Below are 21,063 nucleotides of genomic sequence, written 5' to 3' on the forward strand. Positions count from 1 at the left end.
ATCCAAAAAAGGGATCTTTCCCTTGTATCTGGATGGTTTAAACATTTGTTCAGTCTTTCATTGTGGCCCAAAATGTTTATTGGTTTGGCTGTTTTTTTAAAATGTGCTGTTCATCTTTGTTATGTAAGCCAACAGCTGGTTTGAGGATCGCTAAATACAGCACTCAGTCTCTGTGCATCAATACCATCACTGTTAAGTAACATAACCAAAGTTCTTGTACTAGAAAAATCCATTTGAATCTTTAAATCAGTTTAAGCTACATAAGCCTTCCAAAGTCACAGAGTAGCATCAGCACAGTGTATCTGTCATCCATGAACAACATATTAGTACCTGCAATAAGTGGGTAAGGTAAAGTCAGAGGGGAATGCTATCTGATAGTTTGGACACTGTAAAGGTGCTTTTAAGAAATGCATTTAAAACCCCAGCTCTAATGGAGCTGTTACGAGACTGAGTGTATTTATGAATAATAAATATTTAAGCTAATAATCTAGAGATATAAAACGCTATGAAAGTCACCTTGTCTGTTCTGTTACTAATCCCCCAATATTTGTGCTCAACTGTCCAGGTAACACAATGATGTGTACATAATTTGGATATGAGAGACATAGAGGGAGCAGATCAGAGTGGGTGAAAAAACTGCAGAAACAGAGAAAACAAATTACATGAATTATCTGCATTTATCTAATCATGGCTCAACTGATAATGGTAACCATGAATACAACTCCTCAATACAAATACATATTAGTCACAACATTCCTCATTGACATTGACCTCCAGCACTTGATGCAAGATTGACAGTGGGTGGGAGGTCTTCTGGTACAGTAGAGCCTATGTTAACTGGCATTTGACAAGTTCTCTCTGTGACAGTGCACCAGAGCCTACCAGGGCATATAAAGCTCAGATTCTAATATCAGGTGAGTAGTGTAAGGTGAAGCAAGGCTGTGTGAAGCCTGAGGCTGAACTCTAAAGCGCAGAGCAGCGGCCGGATCAATACTGGCTCAGCCATAGAGGGATGAGGTTGGAGTGGTAGGCAGCAGAGAGACAACACTTCCTGATGGACCTGGGCTGGCCATTCATGTACACACATGTTTACAAATAACTAGTAGTCATGGTAGAATCCTGCTGTTATTTTGCATTTTTCCTGCTTTTGTTCACCCATTAGCAAAATCTGCATATTCTTTAGAGGGTTGTGAGTGGCTCAAAGTGATCACAGCTAACTTTGGGCCAGAGGTGGGGTACACCCTGGACAGGTCAGTAGTTGATCTCAGGGTGACACATAGAGACAAACAATCATTCACCCTCACAATCACACCTATGAACAATTTAGTCATCAATTAAACTACACAGCATGTTTTTGGTCTGTGAGAGGAAACTGGAGTACCAGAACATGCTAACTCTACACAGAAAAGCTGGCTGGCCGTCTTTGCATATAACCAATAACTGAGTCATTCTTAAATCTAGTAACTGGACAACTGAAAAACAACACTGGATTTGTGAAGTGCTGCGAAACCAAAATGAGCTGGAAAAAAGATGCACAAAGCCTTTGAGTTGGCTGTTAATTTGCTGCAGGGTTTGGTTTTAAAAGTGACCCTTGCTCATTGCAAAGACTTATTAAATTCAAAGTTATTACAAATAAAACTTCAAAAGCCAGGGTGATTAATAGCCTTTTCTTTGTGTCCTCATCAATTTATGAGGACACGTCACTGTTTTCCTATCTGCTTTGAAACCAAAAACGCAAAAACAATAATTTTTTTTTTTTTTTTTTTTTTTGGGGGGGGGGAGCCACACCCAGTTTAGCCAAATCAGAAACAGACATCCACAACTGATAAAAATGTCAGTTGGAATTTGTAAAAACTCATAAATAATGGATGCTCCAAGTAGGCAGGGGAGCATCTTCAATGAACCCAGAGTGCCGAGCATGCTTTCTCATCTCCAAACCGAGGAGCCATCTTAATGACTGCGCCCGGAGACCTGGGGGTCTCCATCAGCCTACCCCCCGCCCCCAAATTTCCCCAGAACCCCACCAATGGACCCCCCCTTGTCAAGCCCATCCACGCTCCCAACCACCGCACATCGTACAGAGGGGAACATGAGCTCTTAAATTAAACATTCACAGCAGCGGCCGCTGCCTGTTTTAGGCAAATCAGCAGAAAATGAAACAAACAGTGCGCCTCAGGAAGATCCATGTGTGTGCAATTGAGACATTTTTGGGGGGAGAGCGTGGGGGTCTCTTAAGTCTTGCGGAGAGCAGAAAACGCAAATAATGTCACATGAGTGTGTTTGCTTAGTGGATAACTCCTTTTTGTGTTTTGTGGATAAAAGAGAAGGGTTTGCAGTTATCCATGTTGGCATGTCGGAGGAGGGAAAGTAAGAGTACAGAAGTTAATTTTGTGGATACGTCTCTTTCTGTACATTAAAAGGGACGTAGAGGGGAAAGTGAACAATGTTTGTGATTATTCCTTTGAGTGACAGAGGAGTGAAAATATTCAAAATCTATAGAAACACAGTATGAGAAAGACGGGTTTTGTTCAGAGTGATGACACTGAGCTCCACAGCATCCTGCATCATCAGGACTGGGGTCACCTTTAGGGACGGATGACGGTGGATGAGGCAGGGACCACTAACCCCCACTCCTCCCCCCCCCCTTCCGACCTGCATTCAGACATAAACAGGAAATCGGCTACAGGAAGGAAGTCATATTTTTTTACAGCTGTGCCCTGGACGAGGACGGCAATGTGTAAAAGCTGTATTTTCAATATACATAATAAGATTTACTCAAGATGTGTGATGTCTGCAATGAGCCATTCAGTATCACGCATAAAACAAAAACATGACTAGCCAGGCATAGCAAGGCGTTATGTTTGTATTTTGAATGAAAAGTGTGTTCATTGTCTTTTCCTGTCACCATTAAAAAGGCCTTTTCCTGCTACAGCCACAGATAAACCTTTTTGTCTCTTTGTTTTTGTTCTTGGATGAAGATCAAAGCACCAGGTCCAGACTCAGGGCTTGTGATCTGTCAGGGTGCAGGGATTTATATGGCACTTGCATCCTACGATACTCATCACATCTGCAAGTCACAGTGATAAATCAGATCGGAAGGCTGCATGGTATTACATATATACGCTGTGGCCATTGGGCAAGAGATTTTACTTTTGAAGCAAAGGTATTTTGTGTTGTTAGAGGATAAAAACACAGTCCTCTACATGGGATATCAAGCCTCTTCTCTCAGTTATTGATGGGTTATTTCACTCATGAGTGCAATACCTTAGAGACGTACCCACAGGAACATGCACACTTTTAAGCACAGAGATAAAGAGGTTTGATCAATTTCTCTGTCTGCTGGAAGGGTGGTTAAACTAGGCTGAGGTGGAGAGTGATGGTGGTGGGGGTAGCAGCCCAGAGCCCTACAGGAAGTGATTTAATGTCCAAAAAGACATGCGCTTGTTTTTGCGCTGTCTCTTTCCTGTTGTGTTCTGATAGGGACTTCCTCTCCCCAGTGGAGGTGGATACGGGTGTCATCCGTCCATCCATCCATCCTACCCACCTCCACCCACCCATGGCTCACGGAAATATCATTCTGCTGCCGTGCCATCCCTGCAAGAAACTCATCGAACTCTTTTAGACATTTGTAACGGTCACAAAATGTGTGTGTTAGTATATGTGCAGGCTGTGCGGACACTTGTAGAAACATTTTAGGCATTTATCTGAGGCTTTCATAAACATACTATGACTTAATATGAACTTGGGCGGTTCAATTTTCCGACCAAGAAAATGTAACAGCATCCAATACTGTGTCGGTAAAATGTCAGAGGTGAGAGGTAAAAGGGAAGGAGACATTACAATAATGTTTTTAATTTTGTGTGTGCTTCCGCATGCAGTTGTGTGTGTGTGTGTGTGTGTTTAAGCATAGAAGCACCAACTTGCTCATGTACCGTGCATGGACCGGGGGAGCCAGATAACTCAACCCCAGCCATGGTAAGACTAGGATGATCTCTTCCTGTCTGCCTCAGTATCTCTGCGACCAACTCCCTTCCTATCTGCTAAAACACACACACACACACACACACACACACACACACACACACACACACACACACACACACACACACACACACACACACACACACACACACACACACGCGCGCGCGCGCGCGCGCGCACACCACATGCAGGCACGCACGCATGCACGTATACACACACTTTCGTTACCATACTTATGAGCATCTCCTCCCTCTTGAATACATTCTCTCTCTACTCTATCCTTAACGATTACCCCTAACCTAAACCTGAACCTTGTTCTAACCTGAATGTCCTCTTTTTTCCCCCAGTGATTGGATGAATAACAATAAAATAATCCAATGTAAACACAGCCTACAAATTTACCCAAGAGGTGATTTTAATCTCAGAAAAGAAAAAAAAAATCTCACAAAAATGGAACATCACAAGCTTAAAAGGTGGCATTGTATTTATTGCAGTGTTGTATTGGATCAGAGTATATTTTCTAGAGTCTATGCTATTTTCCCACCTCTTGTGCTTCTTTTGGTAAGAGCCCAATAAAAGGTTAATGTGGCTTGACTGGTTTGACACAGGCCGAGGTTCTGGGGTACACTTTACTCATCAGAGAAACCAGGGGTTGTGGTGACTCGGTCTAGGACACTTAAGAGGATATCTAGCCAGGCAGTCTTGTTGGTGGAGAGATCAAATCTTGTAACCTTACATTAATAGTACTCTCTCAAACCATTAAGCCACCCTGCCTACCAAAATCAGTTAGAATCATACATATATTAAACAAAAATAAACACTACATTTTCACTTAAAAACATTTAATGAGGCTAAAAACTAAAATGACTTACTGTGTGTGTGTGTGTGTGTGTGTGTGTGTGAGTGTGTGTGTGTGTGTGTGTGTGTGTGTGTGTGTGTGTGTGTGTTTGTGTGTGTGTGTGTGTGTGTGTGTGTGTGTGTGTGTGTGTGTGTGTCACCAGGTCTGGTGTGGTGTTTCCACAAGTGACCGAAGCGCCTCATGTCACAAAGCTCTCTTCTCTGTTGAGCGATTTAATGCTGACTATCTCACACACACACAATGGCTCACCCTCCAACCTCCTCTCTTACTGATTCAACCCATCCACCAACACACTTCTCTCACACACACACACGCATACACACACATTCACCTACAGATGGAGGAAATAAGCTCAGCGCTGCCTGTGTCTGCTAAGGATGTGAGGTGCAGTGATGGCACATTAACGATAGGACCCGTGACAGCAGTATGCATCAGCCTCACTGAACAAAGCATAGCCAGTTTTTAATTCAATGAGGATTGTTTAAGTGAAACAATGGCTCTGTGCCCCGCTGAGGGTTAGGAAAGGGTGAGAAAGGTGAGTTTGTCAGTGGTAGACAGCCAGTGTTTTTGTGTTTTAGCTATGGATGATCCCGTGGGTTCGATGGGGTCGTGGATCAGAAATATCGCTGTGGCACAGCAACATCCGCTGTTTTTCAGGTAACTAACAAAAAGTCTGACAATGAGTGGGCTGAAAGGGAAATACTGCCAGACATGCACACTATGGAACCATAAAGACTATTTGAAGGCATTATGAGTCATATATGTGCATATTTTGGGACATTATTTTCAGTCCATTTTTATTCTGGACAGCTTACAATGAATATGATGGCAGTAAAGATAGTCTAGTTGAAAGTGTATTTGAGAAAAAAGGCTTAAGTGGTGTTTGTGACACTACAGTTTGGTCACAGGGCAGTCTCACCTATCAGTAGTCCACCAATAATGACTTAAAAAACATATACTGTAGCTAGCAGCAGACACTAAAAACTGTGGATGTATCAGCTGGAAGCATCTATTCTGATATAAATATAACAACACGTTGTTTATAAATTTGCTATTTAATTTTAACAGTTCAAGTCCTTGCTTACGCAATAGGTCAATGGATTTAACCATTACATATCTTACCACATTGAAATCTCATTTTAAAATACCAGATAACTACATAGTTGTGTAAAATGGGGGTTCATAAAATAGCAGTAGCAAGTAATTTGATCAGATTGGGACAATTTCAAAAGGGACAACATCTTGAAAAAACCTTATTCTTAAAAACTTGTTTCATCAAAAAGTAACAACGGTAGAGAATCAAGAGCGCTTGTATAATGACATGCAATTTAGTACAGCAACCCTTTGTGAAATGCTATCTTTGCAAAGCTTATAATGTATATATATGTATATCATTTTATTTAAAGACTGTCAGTTGTGAAGAGTTTGTGGCGGTGTTGCATCGTCTTAAATTTCAATACCTTCAATTATAAACTTTCACACATAATGAAATATGTGTTTATATGTTTATTATGACTGTACATTACTTTAAAAGATAACAGGCAGCTGTTTTAATTATTGTGTATTCTATATGAGCACATATGTGTGTGTTCAGGTGTGTGTGTTTATGTCTGTGTGTAGAATTCTTTGCTCCAGCATTTGCATTCCTCACAGCCCATTTGGCCTATGCTAATGGAGTCTACTCATGCAGAGCAGCAGATCTTAATGAAAAACCCTTGGCTGGTGATCAGTGTTATTGATCAGCCTGAGCCACAGCTTTAAGCAGGGCTAATTGATCAATCACCACTGGTTGCTTCGGATTAATGGAAAATGACTGGTGCTTCCCCCAAGACATAATCACTCCTCCTGCAAGAAGCCTGAGTGAGTGTACAGGTATGTGTGTGAGATATAAACATTTACATAATGTGTTTATGTGCATTAGTGTGCATAAATATTGAGCTGGAAACAGCATTAGAATACCCCACTCAAGTGAGTGGAATATTACCTGCACCGTAAACTACTCAAATAAAATGACGAAAGTAAAGAATCACTTTATGCTTATGAGAGAGTCTGAAAAGATGCTCTCAAACATTACAACATGGTTTCTTTGAAAGAGCTTATGTGGCATTTTGCTATAAATACACTCAAACAAATCTTTGTTCATTTCAGCAAAGCCTCTGTAATCAGAGAATAGCTGTTTTAACAATGTACATCCAATGTATAAGTATACAAAAAAAGCTTCTTACTGACCATATCAATAGTATGTATCATGAGTGTGCAGGCATGTGCGAGTTTTAATATGATGTACATGTTAGAGAATGTTTAAAATTATTTTAGATGTTGTGGTTTGTATATTAGATACTTTTTAGTGGGTTTCAGAGTGAGTCAGAGAAGAAGAAGTGGTGGGGCTTTCTCTTCCTTGTCAATTATTAGTGTCCAGGTCGACAACAAAACTTAGATGATTTAGCTCATTTTCACATTTTTCATAGAAGTAATGTTTTTATCTTAAATCGACAATGAAGTCTGAGACATTACAATAAAATTCTCAAACCTTCATTACTCTTTAAAAGCATTAGATTTTAAGAGATTATTTTTACATGAACATAAATTGACATATTTTTCAATTAAATCTACTAATCACTGACTACTAAACACATTTGCTTATCTGCTGGTGCTGCAAAACCTGATGTTGGATTGAACTTTAAAATAAAAGACACGAAGAAAAGTAAAATCACATCTCATGCATAGGCAATTAATGTCGTAATGTTTCTGTCATGTGCGTCAGAGTACATAAGTAGACAGTATTAAGAAATAATAAATGACGCCTATAAAGACTATGTCTATGTTATGAATACACTGATACTTGCCAATAATATATGAACCCTATTAGTTTTTTGTACAACAAATTGAAAGCTAGCAAGTTGATTTTGGTCACCTCTGACACCTCTGTGTATGCCTTACTGACTGCAGGTAGAGAAATGTGGTTTTACTGTATGTCCAGAGAAATCACTCCAGTATGGTTCTGTAAAATACATATGATAAAACTGGTTTTATTGAGTCCCGTGCTCTAGCAAGGTTGTTATGGAGGCATTTCCATCCTGGCAAGATTATAATAAAAATGTGACATTTTGACATGAAAACTTATTAACGGTGGCAGATACCAGCAGCAAGAACATATTATATCATGTACCATATCAATTCACCACTAGTGTACTAGTCTATGTGTGTTGCCAGTCCCACATTGACATGACACCAGCAGTCCCCCTGCCATGAAGCACTGAAGCAAACAGGAAGCCCTAACAACACCCCCCACACACACACACACACACATTCATAACACTCGCATCGAAATAACTGACAGCCTAGCTGGCCAGTAGTGGCTCCATGGAGGATTTGTGCCTGTGTGTCTGTTTGGGGGAAGTGGGGTGGAGGTTCCAGCTGGCCTGTCCTGGGACTCCCAATCGCGTGAGAACAGTACACTGAGGGAGCTGCGCCTAGCTAGTCCAACACTGAAACACTCAACAGGCTGTAAAGGTCAACTGGGGTGATTTTAGCATGCAAAACCAGGAATATTGTTACTCTGTTTTAAAAAACAGAAAACATGAGTCTATACATTATTTCCAAGTTTATGTTCATTTAAAAAATGCTATGTTTCTAATTGTTATTGAAAAATAGGATAATAAAATGTTAACATGGTTGAAAAATGTATAATAATTACCTGGGCTTCAAAAACAGATTAATAGAGTAAGATCAAGTTTTCTGTAGTTTTTGGTTATAACTGTATTACTTTTCATGTATATATAGTACTGTTTTAGAAAATTTCTTGAAATGTATCTCTGAATGTTGCTGAAACACAACGGATCCTTGAGTGTATAAAATAAAATATGCCATATACAGTATATACAGTATCTAAATCATCATATCATCACACAATTGTTTTTATAATCACAATTGTGTGAATCCCCTGCTGTGATACTAACAAAATTACAAGCATCTGAGCTTTGACTATGCAAAGATACAGGCCACTGGCCGAGCAGCTTCTCACATTTAGAGCTGGAGGGAAACATCACTGTTAATGAACCTGCAAGACAATTTAAAGGTAGACAAACCTCGCACCAACTGGTAAATAGACTGGAAAAATGCTGCAACCTACTGTAACCTCTGCCCATTGCTTACAATCCTGGACTTGACATTCTTAGACATGATAGGTCACGATGATTGGTACCTCTGCCTTCCTCATAGATGAGTGAGCCACTCAGGTATAATGGTTTTATTCTGATAGGATGACAATACAGAACATTAATCTTTCTATGTTTTACTTTCCCAACATTGCAGCAGGTGAAAAGTTAAAGTACCCCAACTTTGCACATGCTAACGTCTAAAACAATATACCATCATTAATCAAACACAGCTTAAAACAATCGCACACTAACTAAAATCTCCAATGAATCAAGTCTTTAATAGTAACAGCCAACTAGTGCAGAACACACCATCTCAACTTCCCTTCATTTAGTTAACCTTGACCAACTAACCAGCCACACATACAGACTCACACCCTCCCATACTTTGACTGACTCGCACATTTTGTGGAATGAGACCAAAATTCCATCCAATAACCTCTGGTGTGAACTTAATTGTGTATACTCAAGTATTGAGTTTCGAACCATGCCTGGGTCCCGTAGCTCTCAAAGAGAAACAGACGATGTGAATTTGACAATGAGTGAGAGAGAGATAGAGTGGAAGAGAGAGAGGAAGAGAGAGAGTGAGAGTGAGCGAGAGAGAGAGAGAGAGAGAGAGAGAGAGAGAGAGAGAGAGAGAGAGAGAGAGAGAGAGAGAGAGATAGAGAGAGAGAGAGAGAGAGAGAGAGAGATAGAGAGAGAGAGAGAGAGAGAGAGAGAGACAGACACAGACCACCCAACGGCTCAGAAGAAAAACAAAGCTGGGTGGAGAGCAAAGTCAGCTTCGATCATGTCGGAGGTAGGACAGTTGGAAGTTGTTGTGCGGTAGCAGTTCGCCAAGGGTGGAAGAGAGAAAGGGTGCAAAAAAAAGTGTAACACTGGAAAAGTAATCTGATCTTAGAGTCTGTTTTTAGTTGCATTTATCTCAAAACAAAGATGCAAAATCTTTTATTTGGTTGAGTATTATTATTCCTTATTGCATAATTTTTTTCTTAATACGGTTAAAAGTTCGCCAGTGGTGGTATCATTTCCTGTGTTATCAAGGGAGAGGAGGCACATATGAACATTGGTTCTCTATCTTGGACTCTGCTGGTTTTCATTCCAGACATGTATCTGCTTCCACTTTTCAGAGCTCAGGATTGCTTACTTCAGAACAGAAAAAAATAAATTAAAAAAAACAGTCCTTTAGATCAGTGTTCCTAAATGAGAGGTCAGGTGTCTTTTCTCAAAGTCCAGCTTCATGTTTTGACATTAAATGAAAATAGCTGCTTAAGCAATTACCAGTAGGGAGGTCGCGATAAAGTTTTCTGGCCCTGATTGCAATCTGAGTCATTTAATATTGTGTATCTGTTAGATCATTTTACTAGAAAATATGTATCACTGTTGCAGTTGTGGAAACTGCAAAAAACTTACAGAGTGGAGTTTATTTCCTCACAAATAATCTGTACAGACACTGATAACTTTAGACAAACAGCCACGTTTAATGTTTGCCTGTCATCAAGTTACTCACATAATTAACTTTAATGATCCACAGCTGATACGACCTGCTGCATTGCATTTTAAACAGTAGGCTAAAGGTAAATAGAAGTAAGCAAAAAATAAGTTGCTACCAAAAGGTTTTGTACAGAAAGAGAGGGGTGAGATAAAATATGTATTATTGTCTGAGTTGCCAACATTCCTGTGTCAGGTGCACATGGAGCAGTAAAGCAACAATGGCAGGCTGAGGTGAACAAAACACATTAAAGAAAGGATCAGATTTTGATCTGGTTCATTTTAGCTAATAGCGAACCATTAGAATATTCCCTTATCTTGGATTGGCTCAGGGCACCTAATCAACACTATACTATTACTTGTAAAAGGGCATTTTAAGTTTTAATGCATTTAAATGAGTCATCATACAGAAACAGTAAAAATATTCAGTTAAACTTTCATAATTAAAAGTTTCTGGCATTCATGACCAGCCAATAAAAGTAAGTGTCTGCCATTTTATTTCAGTGTCCAAATATTGAGTATAAATGTATCCACTCAAAAGTGGTCTCAAAAATTCCCACGATGGAACCAAAAAAGTGGTATCCATGGCATGTACACTACTCTTTGCTATAAATCCTACAATGCAATACACCATATTTCATATGGCAAAGAATTACTATTGTGCGACTACATACCTGTCGATGATGACGTAAAATAAGTGTACAACATCTCAATTTATCACTAACTTTTGAGTGTCTAATACATAGGGAGTAGTGAATGAGTAAGCGATTAATTGATTTCGGACATAGCCAAAAATTGAATTGCAGGTGTTTATTTTTTAGTGTACAGTGTGTTATCACATCCTTATGGACACAATTATATTGGAGTATCAGTATTCTGGGTAGCAGGATTGAAAACCACATGACTAGAGATTTAAAGAAGTGGCTTATGGCCAGCTTCAAATCACTGGATCAACTGGGAAAACCTCAGAAGGTAAAGTCATTAACACTCCAACCGCTTTGAACAACTACTCATGTGCCCTTGAGCAACACACTTAACCTCTTAGTGTATGAATCTAAAGCACAAAAGATGCTCAGGTGACTCTTGACTGTATAAACAAGGCCAATACAAACAACTGTACAAACATTATATTATTGTAGTAATTCATATAAACGTGCTCTCTTATTTATTTAAGTAAATTTGACATTATAAAGTTTATTCATTATCAACATTATCTTACTGAACATCTGGATAATCATCAACAAAACTGGATAAAAAAATAATTTTTGAATTTAAGATAAATTTAAGTAGGCTACTGTGTTTAAAGGGATACATTTTAGTGTGTGATGTGGTACTGATTCTGGCCACCAGGGGGACACGAATATGCATGGAGCAGAGAGTTTGAGGCTTCAATTTATTTCAGTGGAGAGGCAGTCAGTCAAGCAACAGTGAGTGTGTGTGAGGATGTGTGTATGTGTGTGAAAGAGAGAGGGAGATACAGAGAGAGAGGCCTGTAAGTAGTTTTGTTTTAATCATTATTTTCTAATTTATTACAGATCATGTGGTACAGTTACTAAGTGCTAATTTTATTCACTTTAATATTATTTAAACTATTTAACAGTATAAAATTCAAATGGAATGAAATGTCGATGCCAGCAATTATCATGTAGCATTAAATGGTGGTAAAAGTTAAAACTCAGTTTACTCACATTTTACTTTATGATTATTTTTAGGCTGAAAGAAAGCTTTATACTGTTCATTTGTAGTGTGTATAAAATATCAACTAGTGTTTGACTACATTTTTTATTAATTAATTACATTTTACTGAATACATTTAAGATGAAACCATTTTTACATTTTAAATAATGTATTCACTATAGCATTAATATGGGGAAATCACAGGTCTACTAAACATGTTTCGAATAGTTAATAAGTCCTGTTAAGTAGCTAAATTGAACTGAATTGAATTAAACTATACTTAACTGAACATAATTGAATTGTACTGAATCAATCAGGAGTAACACACTACTGCTGTTGACTGTGTTAACACAATAATCGTTCAGCCCCTGACTTCAGTCTGTTTTTGTCCTCAGGTTAAAGATCAAATGCCACTGTTGACCCCCTGAACTGCCCTGTTACCCAAAGCTGAAACTCCCACTTCAGTGACTAAAACACTATGCTGTGTGTCTGTGTATCTTGAAGGAGTCAGTTACCTTTCTCTGCAGATGAGTGGGTTGGCTCAAGGGATTTTCTAGTCTCTCTGGATCACAAGGAATGGACAGCTGACCTGAAGACAGACGGATACACACACAATTAGGTCTGCCAATGGTATTCAGCTCCACTGAAAAGTAACCAAATACACACAGGCACACAAGGACATGTGCGTAGAGCATGTAAGTGAGCAGGGCTAGCGTAAAGTCGTGTTGTGATGAATAATTACATATAAAATACTATTATTAACATATTTGAAGATATTGAGACGTGACAGAATTGTATGCATATTTTACTACCCAAATATTTCCCTTAAAAGACTTGATTATTCTATTTCAATTTGTATTGAAAATGGAAAGGAAAGGAAATGATACAGAGCCCATCCAAGAGCAACATTTGACAGTGGTTAGAGGTGGTCTTACTGATGCATTTGCATGTGCTATATACATCCAAAAAACACATATGCACTTGGATAACAGCATAAATTAAATACTAAATAATCATTTACTTCAGAATCATAACCTAGAAAAGGAAAATATCACTACAATGTTGAATTTCAATTTACATTAAGTGGGCAGGCTATTTTTATCAATTTAACTATTCGTCCCATACTTCTTCTCTTAAAGCATTTAGTTAAAGTGAAGAGTTAACAAGATCACATTCAGCTAATCATTCATTACCTGAAAATATGTAGTAAGTGACCTATAATCTCACAGGTCACTGAATAAAAGGAAACACAATTGAATTACAAGGGATGGAGGATTATAAATTGGAGCCAATTAGAGCAGAAATGAAGAAGACAAGATAGGCGTGGCTAATAATACCATATTCATCAACTTCTGACACTGATTTTACATTTCAGGCATTTGTTGAGCAGGCAATGTAGGGGCCAAGTGTTCTTCAAGGACACGTCAAATGGCCAGATGACTGCTAATGGACACACTGGTTGCTGCAGTGATCCACTGGGACAGTCTCTTCAATCAAAATGCCACCTTGCTATTACAAGTCAATAAAAACCTCTCTTTCATGCTTATATTTTCATCCACAGTCTACAGATTTTGCCTAGTCTCATATTTTATTGTTCATACATAAACAATTGTGAAACAGAATATATCTTAATTAACAATGATTGTGGTCCATGCACAGAATGCAAACACCTGCCTTAAATAGATTAATATGAGGCACAATTAGAGATTAGAGAAGTAGTTCCAGGTACAAAGCAGATATTTGAAAGTCTCTTTGCAATGGACATGGAGGCACCGCTGTCACTAGTGGCTGATTCCACCAGTTTGTATTGGACAATTGAGAACAACTGGTGTGAGTTTTGGCACAAATTATATCAGATGACTGAAGGATATCCTGATCTGTCTCAAACAGCTTGGTAATGTCATCAACTTTAATCCCATCTGCAAAGGCTTTGACTGTTTTCCCAACCAGGGAAATCATCCAATGGGACCGGACATATTTGAATTGGTTCTTGATTCAGTGTTCAGGCGCTATAATAACTTAAGGTTTTTTCATGGTGGAGAAACTTGAGCTTGTTCATGTCCACACGTTAAAGTTAAAAGTTACACAGTTACACAGATATACAGACAACCTATACACCCCATAATGTCTCTCCTCTTCTTCAGAGCCTGTCATGACTGCTCTCCAACAGGCCTTCTGTGTCTGGATTAATCTCCCTTTGACTTCTGATCTGAAGGAGGGCCGTACGGCCGCCATCCACAACCACCAAAACTAATTTCATTGCGTCACTGCATGACACCCCCGCCTACTTCCCAAAATATTGCAAAATGTCTTCATCTGTCTCTGTCTCATCTACATGGAAGAGGGCAGGAGGGTGGATGACAAGTCCGAAGGAGAAAGGTCAAAGCATTAAAGGAGTTCATCATTCTAAGGTGTCAGAGCTGCTCTTCATGAAGCAGATGAAGGGAAGGGGAAGGAAGTGAGGATGGGGAGAGGGAGTAACAGAGAAAGGGGGGGTGAGGGGGTGTCTTTTTTTATGTTTGTCTGGTTATTGGTTATCAGCCAAAAGTTCGTCATGGGCTACAGAGTTGGCTGACGTCCACTGAGTGCAAATCAATCATTATACTGTTCGTGTTTCACCATCACGTGTTGTCTTTGATTGTATCTTAATTATGACAAAACTACACACACACCATGCTCAGACTACGAATGGTTATTTGGTGGCCAAAAACACAGCAGACGGTTTATGGGAACACCAGAGGCTAGTAGTCAAACACACATACACATATTTTCAGCCATTCACAAATGATCACACAATGCATCCACAACACTTGCTGGCGTCTGGCATGAGGCAAACAGCTTTTAATAGCATCAAACCCACTGCAGTTTGTTTGGGACCATCTGTCCAGTCTATTGTGTTGCTCTTTGGAAGCCCATCGGGTGACAGCTGATGTATGAGCTCTTACGAAGTCCCTAGGCAGGCCCTCGGGATCCTGCCACACTGTTCTATCCCTGTCTACCGTTTATTTCTTCTTCCTTTTCTTCTGTTTTTTCTTCCTATTATTCTTATCCGTTATCTTCTACACAGAGTATGTTTTATGCCAGTTTATCCAACACAGGAGTAGGAGAACAAGAAACTGTATGATTACATGTGTCTCTGTGTTGAAGGGGCAGGATGAGAATCACTGTCATTCCTAATGCTTATGCAACGTGTTTTGAGCCTACCAGGATTTTTGTGCAAAGCTTAGTGTTACTTCTAGAGAGAAGATATGGTTTAACCTCTTCAACTCAATACAATATTTTAGACAGTTCTCTGAAAGACAGCATGTAGCATTAGAGGAACAACATGTTAATGCACTTTCAAAATTTCATCCAGTATGTGCTTTTTACAAATAAAATGTAGTGTTATTTTTCAACCATCAGAATATACAGTGATAGGTCTTTAGATGTTATCTAGACAGTTAAGAAAACTGTAGCACTAGTATAAATGCAGGATAGTTGTGAATGGGGAGTTCACATGTGTTGACCATTAATTGCAAGGTTAATTCAGGACAGATGCAATTGTTAGAATTGCAATTGTTAGAAAAGGAATTGTAGACCAGAGGGGAACTTCTGCAATGACTTTAGTGGCCTACACAATACATTCTTGTATGAAAATTGTATGTTTATTTCCTCTGAGCACCATCTCCACTTTTGTCTTCGCAATTCTGAATTTTCTATTGTTTCTAGAAAGACCATTGTAAATATAAGGTTGTTGAGGGGTGAACTGGAGCTTAGGGGTGGGGGGGTGCCCCTGGCCTCTCCAACTTCTAGTCAACGGTTGAAAGAAGCCAGACGCAGGCAGGATAATCACTACCTAATAAGAGGCTATATTGAAAGCAGGCTGGTGCTCGTACACTACAAGCTAGACAGGCATGTGAATACACATATATACTCACACATATATGCATATGTGCACTTTAATGCATATGCACCCACATAGTTGGGGCAGGTGTAATTATGGTGCATGATGACACACTTCAGACAGAGGAGATCACTCACAATCTGCACGCATGTGGACAAGCATGTGTACAAGCATGTGTACGAAAACCAACACACTCACATGCACACACAAACACACACACACCAGATCCAGATCCTTTTTCCTTCTTCTGACTTTAGTCCTTTACCACCATCCTAGAAAAATGTTAGCATATGGCACAAGATATCAATAATTTCATGATATATCAATTATCAATTTAGGAAAAGACTGAACAGGATCCCCTGGGGTTTGGTGTATGCTTGGTGTCTGGTTTGGTTTGACCTAATGAAAGACTATGAGGCAAAGCACAGAAACTGAAGTCTTACCCAGGCTCAAAAAGTGAAAAGAAAAGGATTGACAATAATTCAGCCATATATGACCCATAAAGGATTTCTTGAGAGGCAACTCTTCTTAAAGGGTCCATGAGCATTGATGTTGCAAAAAACCTCTAGCATAGTGGTATTGTATGTCAAAAACCTTGCTTTGCCACAAGGTCAGCTTTACATGAACTCAAAAAAGGGTATTGCTTTTTACGTTATAACTATACACTTCTGAGTTTACTGGATTTGAAAAGGTTGTATCAGCCCAGAGGTTGTGAAAATTAGACTTATAAATGAATTATATTAATAGGCATATGGTTTTTCACTTGTAATGATATTATAATGATATTATTGTAATGATGTTTTTTTCTTTTTCTTTTTTGTGGTCCTTATTAAGCATAAAAAGTAGACTTTTTGCTTCCTTTGTATCTTGGAACAACCTCTGATGAAGTTCAGAGAGCATGTTGGCAGTGCTAAGGTGCTCTTCCCCAAAACAGCTGAAGGAATCTTTTACTACCAATCGTAGATTTTGGCAGAAAAAAATGGCTCAACATCAAGCAGTGTTGGTGGGCTTCAGCTCCAAATTAAATCATCATAATTTAAATAATCTGGCACTGCTGTAGCCTACTGTTCCATGTGGATCTCAACATTGACCATATTTTTTTACTTATGTATAACTGTGTATGTGTTTTTGGAAACACATACACAGTTAGTTTGGACATTTATTTACAAAGCCTACCACAAATCACCATAATGGCTGTTATGTTTAGCCTTCCTGCAAGTTTTCAGCATGAGATTTGACTCTGTTCATTAGAATCATAGTAAATCTAGAAATCCGGTAGTATGCAGACAAAGACATACAAAGAACAAAGACATAGAAACTCACATATTAATACACACATACTGTGTGTGTAGTATATGTATGTGCATATACTCATAGATAACTGGGAACAAAGTTCTACACTACAATAATGTACAGTAATATTACCAAGCAAAATTTATTTCCCCTGATTAAAAAAAACAGCAAAGAAAACAAGACACTGCATGTATCATAGAGTCTAAAGGTGTGAATGTGTTTTGGTAGCTCAATAATAAACACTTGGGCTATTGTACAATGATTTTGGAGATGGTACTCTAAAACAACGCAAAAACTTAAGCTCAAGCAATTGAAAGTCTGATTGTGTAAGAGCAGGACACCTTTACACAAAATAAATGCAAACTTACTCCACACCACAAATTCAATCTTATTACAATAGGATCATAAAGTTTTGTAGTATAGTAACTGTAACCATTGTATGTAGTGTATACTTCACTGCATTTCATTTGGGTTTGGTTGCAATATCTGATGCCAACTAAATTACACTAAATGTTTTTACGGCTCTCTTTAAGCAACTTAAAGAACAAAGTAAAGTTTCGGGAAAGTCACCACATAAAATGCAGATGTCTGTGAATGGGGATAAAGTGAGTGGGTTAGGTGAGTGGAGGGACACATTGGACAGGGGAAGCAAAACTGTGAAGAGTGTGGTGATACAGGCATAACGATTAAACATTATTAGTTTCAGTTATTTATCAGTCTGCAAAGACATGTTAAAAAGCAACGTCAGCAAGCATTGAGTTTGTATTATAAGCCTGCTAAATTTCTTTTTTCATTGTAATGATTATGCTCAATTGTGCTTTCACTCCCAATACAAATGGGACAGAAATGCAAACACAGGCAAGCCCCTACTCTAAAACATACAAAAAGCCATTCCTAACAAATATATATGCATATTTGCAATCCATCCTTTCACATACAGACACAGACACAGACACACCCACACACCAAATTAAACCATTAGCCCAAATGTAACCCCCCACCCCCCACCCCCTCCATGGCACAGCACACCCAGTGTCCTGGTCTTACACAATCAGCAGCATCAAAATAGAATCTATATTCTCTTCTGTCTTTTTTCATTTGAGTGACTATGAGGAGCAGCAGCAGCTGCTGCAGCCTCTCTCCCTGCTCGTGCTCAGTCGGGGGAAGGCAATAGGTTTAGCAGGCGAGGAGGCGAGGCAGATTTATGGCAGTGGAGGTGACCTCTGGGGCCGTAACACGGTGATGGGTGAGTGGCTCTCAACGGTAAGCTACTGGCACTTGACAAAGTGCCCGAAGCAGAATGAATTTACTTCTCTTTTCCTCAATCATCAAGCAGCCACTGCCCTGACCCCCATCCTGACTGCTATAACAAGATCTCCCATCTCACAAGGGCCTGAAAAATTTACTGTCACATCTACTTTTCAATGAGCTCAAGTGAGCACTTCTTTCACCTTCAGCGGAGCAGGTGCCGGTGTAGAGGAGGACTAACCTGCCCCAGTGTGCGTTTGTGCTTTATGTGTATGGTGTTTTGGTGTGTGTGTGGTTGTGTGTGTGAGTGTGTGTGTGAGAGAGAGAGAGAGAGAGAGAGAGAGAGAGAGAGAGAGAGAGAGAGAGAGAGAGAGAGAGAGAGAGAGAGAGAGAGAGAGAGAGAGAGAGAGAGAGAGAGAGAGAGAGAGAGAGAGAGTGCACATGGTGACAGATCCTCTGTCTCACATACAAACACACACTCGGAGTGGTTAATGCACGTGACGCATTACCACAACACTCTCTGTTTAATTCCAGCCATGGACCTATAATGCATTTCATACTCCCCCCGAAAGATGTAACTGCACAAATACAAGAAGAAAGAAACGTCAAAAACACACACCATTGTAATCACACACAGTTCAACAATCTCCCACTTCTCTCATATCCTCTTTAACACACACACACACACACACACACACACACACACACACACACACACACACACACACACACACACACACACACACACACACACACACACACACACACACACACACACACACACACACACACACACACACAGGGAGTATGAGGTTGCCAGGCAGGGACACAAAGGGCACTGCTATACGGATGTCAGTAGACACCCCTACCGTTTATATTAAGAGTCAATCTACCTTATCACATCCCTTACACACACACACACACACACACACACACACACACACACACACACACACACACACACACACACACACACACACACACACACAAACACACACACACACACACACACACACACACACACACACACACACACACAGGCATTATGAAGTCTATGTGTATGCCAGCTTTCATCAGCTTGATGGCAGTAGAGTTGGACTTAATGATCCTGATATTTTTATTTCATTTTTATATGCAGTCGATAAATCTTGGTGCACACACATTCACACATTTCACCTTTCTTGCACTCTAGCTGGTGAGGTGAAATCACAGCAGATGAATATGACAAAGAGTTAAGTAGTCCAAACTAAATATGAGCAGTTTTAAATTTTGCAATAGAAAAACAATGTCCATTCCTTTAATTGAATGTCAATGCTATTATATTTTGCTGAAGAAGGCAACAATGTGCAGGAAGTTACTTTAACTGAAACTTATTTTAAATTAAAGAACAACAGCTAGAGAAAATATAATGCAACTTGCACCACTGCCAACACATGGCCAACACCTCCAGATATTTCCAGAAACCCGACTATCAGAGGGGGTCAGAACATTTTCTTCAATGTTTCTTTCTTACAAAACATTCCAAAAGATATCATCTAAATGATGGTGTGAGCATCATCTATGTAACTTTTGCCTATTTAATTCCTTGACCATTAAAACATACAGTTGTGGCTGATATTCAGTGTTAATTGTCTCCGAAAACTGATTTACAAGCAACAAATTGAGAGAAATAGCTGGTGATGGCTTTATTTGTTTTAATGGTTTCTGCGTAAAATTGTCCTTGTGCGCCAATCAATATGCTGTATATTAGACAAAGAAAGTTGGTTGTGCCAACATTTAATTTTGTCAACTTTACTTTTTATAATGTCATAACTAATTTAACCTCTTTTCTTTTATGGACTGCTCTTTTGCCCACCCTCCCCCACTGGGATAATGTTATCATGATGAGCCAATAAAAATCAATGACTAAACATGTGTAATTTTCCAGAGACGATGTATTAAAATTTATTGTCTCTCTCTCTCTGGTGAGCCATCACATCAGCCCTGGAGCAGCAGACACTCTGTGGGTTACAACTGAAAATAAAGAAGGGCATTAAAAGCTATTCAATAAGCCACTGTAAAATTGATCAGGCTATAAAAGCTGAAGCTGCTACCCGCCTGCTCTCCATCCCTCCCACCCACTCCAGAGGAATGTGGCTGTGGAGAAGTAGGAGGAATGACGGAGAGAATGTAAAAAGCTAAGAGAAAGAGTGAGATGGAGCAGACATAGAGAGAGAGAAGGGAAGGGAAAGAAGAGAGACACTGAAGCTGAAAGAGGAGAGAATGTTTAAGGAGTAGAAAGAGCACAAATGAGAAGAGTGATGCAAGATACAAGAGATAGAGAGAGGAGAGAGTGATAAAGATGTTGAAACAAATGAAAAAACAGAGACATAGAGGGAAAGAGGAGCAGCGATAGCACTCATAGCAGAGGTTGAACATCTCAGAGCAATTTATCCTGTTACACCTTAATTAAACCAATTACATGAATATTTATA

General features: G+C 39.3%; 1 protein-coding gene across 1 annotated transcript in view; it reads right to left on the reverse strand.

The window, feature by feature from the left end:
* LOC133984743 (adhesion G-protein coupled receptor D2) overlaps window positions 1-21,063 on the reverse strand; it is a 95,047-nt gene that overhangs the window by 9,916 nt on the left and 64,068 nt on the right. Inside the window, exon 24 of the mRNA XM_062424205.1 lies at window positions 12,681-12,754. Coding sequence (XP_062280189.1) covers window positions 12,681-12,754 — 74 coding nt within the window. The remainder of the gene's footprint in view (window positions 1-12,680; window positions 12,755-21,063) is intronic.

Source organism: Scomber scombrus, chromosome 8 (assembly GCF_963691925.1).
Source record: "Scomber scombrus chromosome 8, fScoSco1.1, whole genome shotgun sequence".
In the NCBI taxonomy this organism is placed as follows: Eukaryota; Metazoa; Chordata; class Actinopteri; order Scombriformes; family Scombridae; genus Scomber; species Scomber scombrus.